Source organism: Capra hircus, chromosome 4 (assembly GCF_001704415.2).
Source record: "Capra hircus breed San Clemente chromosome 4, ASM170441v1, whole genome shotgun sequence".
In the NCBI taxonomy this organism is placed as follows: Eukaryota; Metazoa; Chordata; class Mammalia; order Artiodactyla; family Bovidae; genus Capra; species Capra hircus.
The window spans coordinates 112,818,735-112,832,864 of NC_030811.1; the positions used below are offsets into that span (position 1 = coordinate 112,818,735).

Consider the following 14,130-nt stretch of genomic DNA (forward strand, 5'->3'; position numbering starts at 1 on the left):
GAGTCCCAGGGGCTCCCTTAGACTTCAGGCATCTGATTCTAATTTCCCCACAGGAGCCCTGGGTGACTTTGCCAGTGGGGAAAAAATTGATGGACTTTCTAATAGATACGGGTGCCTCATATTCTGCAGTGAACACCATGGTGGCACAGAAAACATTCCAGTGTATCCCAGTCATGGGAGTTCTGGACAAGTATTAAACCATTCATTTTAACAACCTTTACAATGCCAATTAGGGGATCTCAGCCTGAAACACAACTTCTATGTGTCACAGCGTCCTAGCCCCGCCTTGGGGATGAGATCTCCTTTGTAAATTAAACGCTCAAGTAACTTTTCCACCAGAACATCTTGACACCAGGGTCCCACTGGAGCATGTGCTGAGCCGACAAATGATGCTCATGAAAACCCCAGAGAAGGAGACAGAGTTCTTCCCCACCGAGGTCTATGCAAAGGTGAGGCCAGAAGTGTGGGCTGACAGCACTGTCTGTGGGTACGCTTAGTCTCTCAGTTGTTTCTGAGTCTTTGCGACCCTTTTAGACTGTAGCCTGCCGGGCTCCTCTCTCCATGGGATTTTCAGGCAAAAATACTTGAGTGGGTTGCCATTTTCTTCTCTAGGAGATCTTCTCAACTCATGGACCGAACCTGCATCTCCTGTGTCTCCTGCATTATAGGCAGATTCTTACCTACTGATAAGAACTCTGGGGAAGGCCAAAAAAGCAAGACTAATACAAATCCCATCAAAAAGGGATGCTGGGACACCTAATCTAAAACAATATCCTCCGAGACAAGAAGATCAAAAGGGAATATAGCCAACTCTGGAAAAAATTTTGAAAACATGACAGATTAAACCTTGCCGGTCTGCATATAACACTCCTAATCCTCCTGGTCAAGAAGCCAGATGGGACAGAGTATCAGTCTGTCCAGGACTTGAGGGTTGTTAATGAAGTCTTAAACCCTGTGGGACCTAATCCATGGTGGTCTGGTCACTAAGTTGTGTCTGACTCTTGCGACCCCATGGACTGTAGCCTGCCAGGCTCCTCTGTCCATGGGATTCTCCAGGCAAGAATACTTGAGTGGGTTGCCATTTTCGTCTCCAGGGGATCTTCCCGCCTCAGGAATCAAACCCAGATCTCCTGCATTGCAGACAGATTCTTTATCGAACAAGCTACAAGGGAAGCCCTATGTACCCTGCTTACAACTGTTCCAGGAGAATATGGCTGGTTCTCAGTCCTGGACTGAAAAGATGCTTTCTTCTACATTCCAATTACATAAAAATCACAGCCATCTATTTACGTTTGAATAGCAGGACCCAGAAACACAGGTAGTCCCACAGTATTGTTAGACAGTCCTGCCTCAAGAATTTAAGAATTCCCCTGCCTTGTTTGGGGAGATGCCAGCTAGAGACTTTAGAAATTTAAGATTGGATGAAGGACTCTTACTCCAATATATGCGTGACTTGCTCACAGCAAGTCCTACAGCTGACAAATGTGTACAAAATACCATCAGGACCCTGAACTATTTGGCCAATTGTGGATATAAGGCCTCCCAGAAAAAGGCCCAGATATGCAAGAGCAAGCATCTAGGGTTTTGCTCTCTCTCAAGGAGAGTGGGGGTCTTTGGCCTCACAGGAAGCAAGCAATTGCAGAACTGGGAGCACCTGTGGGGTGGCACAGAGTCGGACACTACTGAAGCGACTTAGCAGCAGCTGCAGCAAGACCCACAGCCAACTGAGAGGGTTTCTGGAAATGACAGGGTTCTATGGGATTTAGATCCCAAACTACGGACTCATAGCAAAAACCCCTCTACGGGGCACTGAAGGGATGTAATCTTGAATTCCTGATGGGGACTAAAGAGTGCCAAACGGTCTGTGAAACAATAAAAATGTTAATAAAGTTAGTCTCAACCCCAGCTTTGGCATTCCCAGACTTTAAAAAGCATGTCAAACGGTATACACATGAGAGATAGGGTATAAGCCTTGGGCTGTTAATTCAAGCTCATGTCCTCCTCCAGGGGATCTTCCCAACCAGGGATCGAACTGTGATCTCCTGCATGGCAAGCTTATTCTTCACCAGCTGAGCTACCAGGGAAGCCCCTGGGTATGCAGTGGTAACACTTAAAGGGATTATTAAAGAAAAAGCCCTGTCCCCAGGGAGCTTAGCCCAGAAGGCAGAAATCACTGCTCTGATAAGAGCCCAGCTCCTGGCTGATATATACATGGGCTCCCACTATGCATTCTCCATGGGGCAGGTTCACCGGGCAATCTGGAAAGAAAAGTGGCTTCTAACCTCAAACAATAAAGATACTAAACAGGCCTCTGAAATCCTGTCACTATTTGAGGCAGTCTACAAGCCCTCACATATGGCCAAAATACCGTAATTTTTTTTTCTGGGTTTTAATTAAGATTTAACGGAATTTATAGATTAGTTTAGACAGAATCTACTTCTTGACAGTGAAGTTTTTGTATCCATAGACAGGTTATGTCTTTCCATTTTTTTTTAGGTCTTTTCATTATCCACTGCTGTTTTATTGGCTCTTCAAACAGTTTAATTCTTTCATTTGATTTTTAAAAATTTTCCATTGAGGCTTTTGTAAACTATATTCTCTTACTGGTTGTGGTTTATATTTTTGATTTGATTTATATATGATAATTTTGTATCCATCTTTGTTTATAATGTATATTTTCATTGATTCAATTGCTTTTGAAGGAATTCATCAAGTCATCTGCAAATGAATTATGGTTGGCCTTCCTAAATTGTACCCCTAATTTCTTTAGCTTCTCTAATTACAGATGTGTCCAGATCAGTGTTAACGAATAGTGGTAACAGCAGATATCCACGCCTGGCATGGATGAACTAATAAATGAAAGCAAATATGCTATTATGGGAAAGAGTGTTGAGAATTACCATCTTCTTGTAAATGCAAACTCATTTTTCAGTGCTTCAACAACATGATTCATCCTCAGAGGCCCCACTAATGCAGAGATTGAATTTATTTTCATATTTTTAATAGTACAATTCATTCACGTTTTACTGCAGGTAAGAACCACTTTAAGATTTCTCTCCCACTTCTGATTTTTGATTCCCATGGATGTGATATAATCAAAGGGAACTGGAGCACTTGAATATTTGGGACTTGTGGTCATGGCCTTCTGCACCAGCTCTTCTAGCTGTCATCTCTTGGGGTGCCATGAACCCTGAATCTATATAAACAAGTATAGTTTGGGTGTCCCCAGTTGCTGAGAATTTTAAGTTTCACACATAACAAGAATTCAGGAACTTCATGCTGAAAAAAGAGAAAAGAGTAAAATTAATGTCTTATCAAATGAACTATCTCAAAGAATCTCAAGTAATGCTGATATAAACGAAAAAAATTAGAACAGTTTCTTTCCTTCTTAACTCAAGTACTTTCAAGCACCAGTCTAATGGATGGCATCCTGGTCTACCGTAAGGAAAGAGCTGATTAAAAGGCAGACACAGGGAAGGCAAATAGCATGGTGGTCTGGACCCCGGGGATCTCTCACCGCCTTCTCCTGCCTCCACGGTGGTCCTGACTGGCTGCCCCAGGGAGGGGGCAGGGAGGGGGCAGGGAGGGACGTGGATGTACAGTTGAATGTGAAACTCTGTAAGGGCATTCATTTCTGACACATGAATTGTTTTCAGCTTAGATTTTCTCAGCACAGGCCAAGAAGTATAACACACTTCTGTTCACATGGCTTGAGATGCCTTCTACGCCTTTTCATTAGTTCCCGTGACTAATGAGAATGAATGCAATACATGTCTTCTGCCTTACTTTTAGGGATTTATAAGTTACCAATTGGTATTCTTTCCCCTTTGAGTTAGACTGAGAAGTTTTTCTTATCTGGTATGAAATATTTATTCTCTCTTGAGTTCCTCTCTGCCTCCAATCATCTCGTTTTGTACCATCATCCCCACCCCCTTTACCCAAGGAAGAAGATAGTGACTGTCAGATTAAATATTATCAAGGGAATCTGATAAATAAGGACTGAGGAAGAGTGAGTGTGTGTGTGTGTGTGTGTGTGTGTGTAAAAGTAATAGCAAATAATAAAAAAATTGTCTCGGAAACAACTTTGTATTATCTTTGCCTGTTTTTTTGCATTAAAACTTATGAACATGATTGGAGCTAAGAACTGGAATTCGGGCAAGGCTTGCTTATCTCACACTTTCGTCACAGTTATTCTCACACACCACTTAACATCAAGCAACCCCACAAATCCCTCCTGGGCATGGAGCCACAGATACCGCACCTTCTCCCAAGGCTCTCATTACCTGGAGTGCAAATGTTTGAACGGTGGTCCCTGTTTTGTTATATACAAACTGACCTAGAAAAATTTCTTCTCCTTCACATTGTTTCGAGATGCCCTATAAAGAAAGCAACAGACCCGGTTGTAATGAATGTGTGTTCGGTTAAAATAAACGGAGTCAACCATCTGTTTAAGTAACAACTCCCCAGACATCTTTGGGTGTCCACCAGGGACACACTGCTGTGCTGCGTGTCAGCACTGGGCACGGGTTGGGGGGAGGATTGTGAGGCAAGAACCAGCCTAATCAAAGGGCTGAACAGACTAGGATGGAGAGACAGACAGACAGGATGAAGAGACAGATGACAGCACATGTCAGCATGGACTTTCACCTCCTAACTGTATTTACTATGCTTTGGGTAAAATAAACCAAGAAATGAGCCCCCACATCGGCCCAAAATGCGTTAAACTTCACCAATTTGCTGAGCTTTGATCACACAAATAGTTCCATCCCAAAAGTAAGCTTTTGTTGATGATATGTGTATGCAATTTCCCTTGTGCTTTTGACCTTCCTTCTCTACCCTTTAAAGCTGAAGATTTTTGAGGAGAGAGCGCACACTGGTGGAAATTAATTAATCTTGTAAATCTAAAGTTTATGGTTAGAGTCTTTGAATCGTAGCACCACAACAAAAAATAAAGTTTCATGAGTTCAATCATTTTGTAATGAAAATTGTAATATTTAAACTATGAGTCAATTTTGTAAAAGAATTGGGACTTCCCTGGTTATCCCGTGGTTAAGAATCTGCCTGCCAATGCAGGGGATGTGGGTTTGATTCCTGATCTGAGAAGACCCCACACGCCAGGGCAACGAAGCCCGTGGGCCACAACTACTGAGCCCTCGCTCCAGAGCTTGCAAGCTGCAGCTACTAAGCCTGTGTGCACAGCCACTGAAGCCCGCGAGCCCAGAGCCCACCGTCCGCATAAGAGTAGCTCCTGCTTATTGCAACTAGAGAAAGCTCACACGCAGCAGGGAAGACCCAGCGCAAGCAAAAATAAATGGATAACTAAAAGAATTGGATACATCATGATTAAATAATGCCCCACAGTTATATATACTTTTAATCTATATATTGACATGCTGCTGCTGCTGCTGCTAAGTCGCTTCAGTCGTGTCCGACTCTGTGTGACCCCATAGACAGCAGCCCACCAGGCTCCGCCATCCCTGGGATTCTCCAGGCAAGAACACTGGAGTGGGTTGCCATTTCCTTCTCCAATATATTGACATAAACATACATATTTCATATTTGACATATATATGTATATATATTTATATATCATCTCATATAGTTCCTTTAGCCTGTTCAGAGAGGCATGCTAGTTTTATTTCGAACCTTCTTTATGATCCTGTTTTAACTTTCTTGGTTCATGTGCTAATATTGAGAAAAACAATGAGAAGTATTTTGTCTTACTAAAAGGATTTTTTTTTTTTTTTTACTTTTAAAATATGGTCTATTTCTTAAAGGATTCTTGCCTGAAGGATTCACTCATAATTCCTCTTTATGAGCAACTGTGTGCACTTTTCCGCTCCAATCCAGTATAACTCAACTACAGGTGTCTGCAGACACTCACTGTGACTGGCAGCAGGCTCCCATCAAAGGACGGCAGTCTGTTTTATAACTCGAGACCCACAGCATCTAAAGGTGTTCCAGCGACACACAAGGCGGGTAATAAGCACCGTGTTTAACGCTGAGCCCCCTTCAGAGAGGGACCCCGAGGGGATGGAGTGAGGCATAAACCTCTGAGGGAAACACAGGCTCAGACCCGAAGAGAAAAGCATCTGGAGACGGCCAAATGGTGGCTGGTGCACTGGCCCAGAGGAAACTCAAGTCGCTCCGGCTGCAGGGGGCAACCAGCAGCACGCTGGAGCTGGTGATGACTCCGAGTTCAGAAAGGGCCAGAGGTGGGGCCACGGTGCGGAGGCTACGCATGAAGCCGGGAGTCCCCTCATCTGAGGGTGGGCTGAGGATCTTTTAAAAAATCGATTAAGTTTTCGTCGCACCGGGTCTTCGCTGTGTGCGAGCTTTCTCTAGTTGCGGTGAGCGGAGCGACTCTCTAGTTTCTCTCTAGTTTCGTGTACGGGCTTCTCACGCCGGTGGCGTCTCGCTGCAGGGCGCTCTAGGCACACAGGCTTCAGTAGTTGCAGGGCGGGCTCAGTACCTGTGGTGTGTGGGCTTTAGTTGCCCTCGGCAAGTGGAATCTTCCCAGACCAGGTATTGAACCTGTGTCCCTTGCATTGGCAGGCAGACTCCCATCCGCTGTACTACCAGGGAAGTTCCTCTGATGGTCTTTTTAAGAAGCATTTAGAGCCTAGCCATCACTCCTGTCCTGGTCCAGGAGAATTGCCGTTTTCGTCCCACCTCCAGGACAACTGACCTCGAGAGCATCCTGCAGAAATAACAGGGGAAGGTAGATCCTATCAAGAATGATGGGCTGTGCACTGCCACACCCAGGGTGTGGGCTAAACTGAAAACCTCTGGGCACAAGGTTGTAGGATTTCTGGGGTCAACCTTCTAGAAACCACACTCTGGGGTCTCCAACCAGACCATCTAGCTGTGAAGCTTGCTGTCAACTTGCCCATGACGTGTGCAGAAAAAGCCAGCTTTGGACTGTTCAGCTCTTAAATGAGACAGACAAGCATCACCAAACACAGGAGGAAAGCACTTAGCAAGGATGATGGAGCCCATATTATAAATAACAAAGGAGGTACTTGGGAGTATGTGAAAGAGCTGAAAACATGGAACAAAACTACATCTGCTCATATCTTCAGACGTTGGAGGGAAGGTATTGCAACCATGAAGGAAGATATTTAGATTCTAGAAAAGGGAGCATTTGCAAAAAAAATAAAAATCTTAGAATAATCATGACAGCAGAATTGAAATATTCAAAATTATATTTAAAATATAAATTGATTAGATATTCCAAACAGTAAAACAGAAAACCAAAGAAGAAACATAAGATTAAAAACATTTTCAAAACACTAGATTTAAAACAAGTCAAATCCTCAGAGAGTGGAGCTGAAATCCCCTAACAGCTGTGCATCAGGCCTGACCAGCCACCAGGTCGGAAGAGATGTGAGCAGAGCGCTCCCGAGGGATATCTTTGAAAAATAAAGGAACTTCCCTGGTGGTCTAGTAGTGAAGAGTCTGCATTGCAATGCAGGGGACATGGGTTCGATCCCTGGGAAGGATGCAGGGAAGGGATAGTTATGGAGTTTGGGATGGATACGTACACACTGATATATTTAAAGTGGATAACCAACAAGGACCTACTGTAGAGCACATAGAACTCTGCTCAGTGTTATGTGGCAGCCTGGTTGGGAGAGGAGTTTGGGGAGAATGGATAAGTGTATATGTATGGCTGAGTCCCTTTGCTGCTCACTTGAAACTATCACATTATTAACAGGCTATACCCCAATACAAAATGAAAAGCTTTTAAAAAAGAAACTGTGTTCAAGGGATTGCATGACTCAGCTAAGACCAATACTGTTCACAGAGTCACTATGAACACATTGGATGTGTACTGAAGCTGAGATATGCCATCTGCCAGTGTCTCACAGATGAAACACAGATTTATCACGTGGTCTAGAAACTCTGCTCCGAGGCACAAACCCAAGAGAAACGAAAACCGAGGTCCACAGAAAACTCTGTACCCAGTGCCTCACTGTTCATTGTTCATAGCAGTCAGAAGAGTGGGATCCACTCAGATGTCCAGCTGAATGGATAAATAAAAAGGGGTCTATCCATAAAATAAAATATTATTCAGCAATTAAAAATGAAATAGTAACACATTTTAGCCAACAGAGACTTGAAAACATTATGCTGAGGGAAACAAGCCATTCACAAAAACCATTCACATATAATATGATTCCATTTTATAGGAACTATCCAAAATAGGGCTTCCCAGGTGGCTCAGTGGTAAAGAATCCGCCTGCTAAGCAGAAGACATGGGATCTATCCCTGGATTGGGAAGATCCCCTGGAGAAGGAAATGGCAACCCGTATTGGAGCAGTATTCTTGCCTGGAAAATCCCATGGACAGAGAAGCCTGGCAGGCTGTAGTCCAAAGGGCTGCAAAGGGTCAGACATGACTTAGTGGCTAAACAACAGTGACAACATTTGAAAGAGGCACATCTATAGATACAAAAGAGATTAGTGGTTGCAGTGGCTGGGGCAGTGAGTGGGGGATGAGAAGCGACAGCTAAGGGGTGCAGGGTTTCTCTGGAGAATAGTAAGAATACTCTAAAATTGATCATGATCATGGTTACACAACTCTGTGAATATACCAAAAGTTACTAAGTGTACACTTTACCTGTCTGAATTGCTGATGTGTGAATTATATCTCAATAAACCTATTTTTTTTTTCTTTTAAGTTAAGACATAAACATTTTGGGAGAATTGGGAGAGGCATGGAAGAGAACTAATCTCCATTTTCCATTCAAGGAAGTCAATAGTAACAATCAAAACTGAAAAATCAAGGAGTAACAGTAAAAGCCGATATGAAGGCAGTAACCACATGAGCAGCCCGAGCTCTGGCAAGTGAAAGCTTCCAGGGATTAAAAATCAGTGGGAGAAGTGGGTCAAGGGAAAATCTTGTTTCATTTTCATCTATGGGAATCGTACACGTATAACTTGGATAAAATTTTTAACAATAGCATTAAGTAGTAGCAATCATCTGGTCCAACCCTCTCACTTTGTAGATGACAAAGCTGAGATACTGGAAGTAATACACAGAAATAGAAATGCTTAGCTGCACAGCTCAGATGAGACCCCAGCTCCCAGTTCCTAGCTGATCACCTCCTACAGCCCCTTCTGAAGGAAGATTTAGACAGCTCCTCACATAGACAGAAAATTCCTTGGGTGCGCTGGAGGTGTTTCCTGAGGGGGACACCTTCTCTGAGATGTGCTCCATGGTAACAGCAGTTGGTATGATCCTCCTGGCAAGCTTGATTAGGGCATGACCCTGGGAGCCTGGAAAGGCCCAGCATTTCCCAGGGTGGACATCCGGCTGGAAAGAAAGCACTGCATCAATCCCTGACTTGCTTATATAAACCCACCCCTAATGGCCAGCTAATCACTACGGACTGTAGACCTTGCTTATGCCTATAATATGAGGGCTCTGTGTGAGATGTATCAAACGGCAAAGCTTCCAGATTCCCACAGTTCTGATTGCTAATGTCGATCAGAACCGTTATTCAGGCACATGTTTTCTTTTGTTGCTCTAATTAAGACTGTAAGCTGCTAGATGCAGCTGGTTGGTATGAGTGGCGATGGCACTGGTGAAGATAGTGCTGGTGGTGGTGATGAAGAGAGTGGTGACAGTGACGGCAGGTGGTGGTGGTTAACGGGATGGTGCTGGTGGTGGTGATGGGTGATGATGGTGGTGGTTAATGTGATGGTGGTGGTGATGGTGGTGCTAGTGATGGTGCTGGTGCTGGTGATGGTTGGTGACGACGGTGGTGATGGTTGGTGACGATGATGGTGGTGATAGTGGTGCTGGTGCTGGTGCTGGTGCTTGTGGTGATGGTAGGTGATAGTGGAGATAACAGTAGTGGCGATGGTGGTGGTGATGGTGGTGATGGTGGTGGTGGTGGCTGGTGATGATGGTGGCGATAGTGGTGATGGTGGCTGTGATGGTGGTGGTGATGGTGGTGGCGATGGTGGTGATGATGATGATGGTGATGGTGATGGTGATGATGGTGGTGGTGGTTGGTGATGATGGTGGTGATGATGATGATGGTGATGGTGATGGTGATGATGGTGGTGGTGGTTGGTGATGATGGTGGTGATGGTGGTGATGGTGGTGATGATGATGATGGTGATGGTGATGATGGTGGTAGTGGTTGGTGATGATGGTGGCGATGGTGGTGGTGGTGGTTGTGATGGTGGTGGAGGTTGGTGATGATGGTGGCGATGGTGGTGATGGTGGTTGTGATGGTGGTGGTGATGGTGGTGGTGGTGGTGATGGTGATGGTGATGATGATGGTGGCGGTGGTTGGTGATGATGGTGGCGATGGTGGTGATGGTGGTTGTGATGGTGGTGGTGATGGTGGTGGTGGTTGTGATGATGGTGGAGGTTGGTGATGATGGTGGCGATGGTGGTGATGGTGGTTGTGATGGTGGTGGTGATGGTGGTGGTGGTGGTGATGGTGGTGGTGGTTGGTGATGACGGTGGCAATGGTGGTGATGGTGGTTGTGATGGTGGTGATGATGATGATGGTGATGGTTGCTGCTGATGGTGGTGGTGCTGGTGCTGGTGCTGGTGCTTGTGGTGATGGTAGGTGATAGTGGAGATAACAGTAGTGGTGATGGTGGTGGTGCTCGTGGTGATGGTAGGTGGTAGTGGTGATAACAGTAGTGGTGCTGGTGGTAGTGATCTGTGATGATGATGGTGGCAGTGGTTGGTGATGATGGTGGCGATGGTGGTGGTGGTGGTGGTGATGGTGGTGGTGGTTGGTGATGATGGTGGCGATGGTGGTGATGGTGGTTGTGATGGTGGTGGTGCTGCTGCTGGTGATGGTGGTGATGGTAGGTGGTAGTGGTGATAACAGTAGTGGTGCTGGTGGTGGTGATGGGTGATGATGATGGTGGCGGTGGTTGGTGGTGATGGTGGTGATGGTGGTTGTGATGGTGGTGGTGATGGTGGCGATGGTGGTGACGGTGGTGGTGATGGTGGCGATGGTGGTGATGGTGGTTGTGATGGTGGTGATGATGATGATGGTGATGGTTGCTGATGATGGTGGTGGTGATGGTGGTGGTGCTGCTGCTGGTGATGGTGGTGATGGTAGGTGGTAGTGGTGATAACAGTAGTGGTGCTGGTGGTGGTGATGGGTGATGATGATGGTGGCGGTGGTTGGTGGTGATGGTGGTGATGGTGGTTGTGATGGTGGTGGTGATGGTGGCGATGGTGGTGATGGTGGTGGTGATGATAATAGAGCTAATAGAGATGATAATGGTGGTGACAGTGATGCTGGGACCAGTGCTAAGGATGATAAATGATGTCCACCATTTTCTAGATCTAGACTGTACTCTGGACTGAGATTTATAGGTTTGCCCCTGAAGGTATTTCTAAATTAGAAATAAATTCAGGTGTGTAATTATGGTTGAGAGCTCTACTGTCAGTTGGTATCAAGGGCCTTTTGAATCGAACTGAAATGTTAATGAAAATCTTACTTGGAAATTTCTGCTGTTAAAATTGGGCTTTATAAAAATGTGGTGACCTGAATAGCACAAAGCACAGTACTTGCACTCAGGGGTCATGCACCTTCAACAAATATTTGTCAAGTGATTGAAGTTTTTGCTGGAAAAGGAAGACTACAGAATCAGCTTTAAGAGAAGATATGGAATGTGTATGTCCTAGTTGAGAAGTACATAGCCTAGTTCACTGACCTTAAAATAAGAATCAATTAGCTAATCATAAAAAAAGAATCAATTAGCTAATCATAGTTTTCTGCCCATAAAATAAGAAATAATGTATTTTGATGACTATAAAAATGCAAGGAGATGGTTTCAGGTTCTCTGGCAAGTTCAGAGCAGCATCTCTTTCAGACATTAATGTTTTCATGATAAATAATAGGAACAAGATCCTAAAATATAAACAGGTTATTTTAAATCTAACTTTTACCTGGAGAATGATGTCTGGAGGCATTTCATAATTTAAGAAGCCAATCCCATGCCAGTACAGTTTTGCTTTATTATTTTTGTAACTTTCTGAGGTCCCAGCTTCAACAACAGAGGCTCCTGATATGATAAAATAATTTTCAAAATTAAAAAAAATCACACAATTCAAAACACCATTTAGATTTTAATGTTGCTGGAAAACTATTACTGGGCAACTTACAAATGAGGTGAAACTCATACCAGGAAATTGGTGGTAAAAGTATGATTTTCAGCTTTCATTACCACTGAAATCTTGTCACTTTGAGAAAATCATGTTTGTTCTGTGGTTTCACAAAATTTCTAGAACTGATATTATGATAAAAAAATGAAATCTGGAGCCACTGATTTAGACATGAAACTATTAGGTGGATTGTGTTTACTACCTAAAGAAACATATGGATTCCCACATTTTAACAGCTTTTGTGATAAATAAGCCCGATTTACTCAAAAACAAAAGCAGAAAAACCAAGTGTCATAAATATACTAACAAGTTATATTTATAATAGCCTTTCTTCAGATTCATTGAGCTTTAATTTTAATCAAAGATATAAAAAATATGCTCATCAAATATTATCCCTTCAAATTCATTTTAGAAGTAAAAGGTGTTTTATACATAAGAAATAAAATGCAAATCACTTCCTTAAATTCCATCTGGGTATCAAAATACAGCATTAAAAAAACACAAGTATGAGTGAATATCAAATCACCAGTGCCTTTTCTGAGAAGGTAGGATTTGCAATAGTGAAGTTTGAGAGTGTTTATAAATTCTGGATGAAAGTCCTTTGTCAGCTATGTGGTTTGTAATACTGTCTCCCAGCCCATGACTTGTCTTTTCATTCTTTTCAATATCTTCTTGCCACGCAGAAGTTTTAAATTTGGATGAAGCCCAAATTATCCATTCTTTTCCTTTTGGAACTGTATGTCCAACTCTTTGAGCACCATCAACTTGCTTTTTCCCCACTGTCAAAAGTTAATTAGTGTGGGATTATTACTGGCCTTTCTATTATGTTCCATTGATTTCACACTCTCATTACCGTAGCTTTATACTATTGTAGCTTAACATCAGGGAGTCCTCCAAATTTGTTCTTCTTTCAAATCTGCTTCAGCTATTTTAGAGAGAGTTCATAGACTTCTACAAACAGTTGTGCTGGGATTTTGATCGGGATTGTACTGAACCAACAAACTAGAGAGAATTGCTATCTTAAAAATATTGTAACTTTTAATCCACAAACATGGAAGACCTGTTCAGGTCTTCTGTTATTTCTTTCATTTGTGGGTTTTGTTTGTTCATTTGTCCAGTTTTTAGCACACAGATCCTATGAAAATTTTATTAAATTTATACCCAAAAATTTCATGTCTTTCACTGTCATTGTGAATAGGACTGTTTTTAAGTTGTCTTTTTCCAATTTCTGATCATAAGCATTTAAAAATGAAACATATACAGTTGAATTTACTAATTTCACTTATTCTAATAGAGTTTTGGTGATCTCTATGTAAATCTCTATGTAAGTAATAATTATTTGGCAGAGTCTTTATGGCTATAAATGGTATCGTGTCATCTGCAAATGTGATAGTTTTATTTCTTTTTCTCCCATTTGGCTGCCTTTTACTCCTTTTCCTCTCTGATTGCTATGGCTGTGATTTCCAATATGATGCTGAACAAAAGCGGTGAGAACAGGCATCCTTGTCCAGATCCCGATCTTAGAGGAAAAGCGTTCAGCTTTTCACACAGAGTATGATGTTAGCTGTGGGCTTGTCAGAGATGCCTTTACTATGTTGAGGTAGGTTCCCTCTATACACACTTTGTGTTCTTTTCAGTGATTGCTCTGGCAATATTAATACACATCACTAACTTTTCAAAGTCAATTTACAGGTAATATCTTGCTGATTTGTGTAAAATTCAAAACTGTATAAGCATAGAGGTCACTTTAACCTCACCCATTGACCTTCCCTCACGACTTGTCACATCTGCATGTATTAAGCCCCCATCAGGGACTTCCCTGGCAGTCCAGCGGCTAAGACTCTGCACTCTTAAGGCAGGGGGGTCCAGGTTCGCAAGTCAGGGAGCAACTAAGCCTGTGCACCACAACTACCAGCCCACGTGCTGCAATTGCCGACGCGCACGTGCTGCGACTACGGAAGCCCGCAGGCTAGAGCCTGT

General features: G+C 43.3%; 1 protein-coding gene across 1 annotated transcript in view; it reads right to left on the minus strand.

Annotated features, from left to right (window-relative positions):
- SUN3 (Sad1 and UNC84 domain containing 3) overlaps positions 2,969-14,130 on the minus strand; it is a 50,622-nt gene continuing 39,460 nt past the window's right edge. Inside the window, exons 7-10 of the mRNA XM_018047445.1 lie at positions 11,935-12,050; positions 9,151-9,318; positions 4,284-4,376; positions 2,969-3,279 (exon numbers count right to left, since the gene is read on the minus strand). Coding sequence (XP_017902934.1) covers positions 3,160-3,279; positions 4,284-4,376; positions 9,151-9,318; positions 11,935-12,050 — 497 coding nt within the window. The 3' untranslated portion in view covers positions 2,969-3,159. The remainder of the gene's footprint in view (positions 3,280-4,283; positions 4,377-9,150; positions 9,319-11,934; positions 12,051-14,130) is intronic.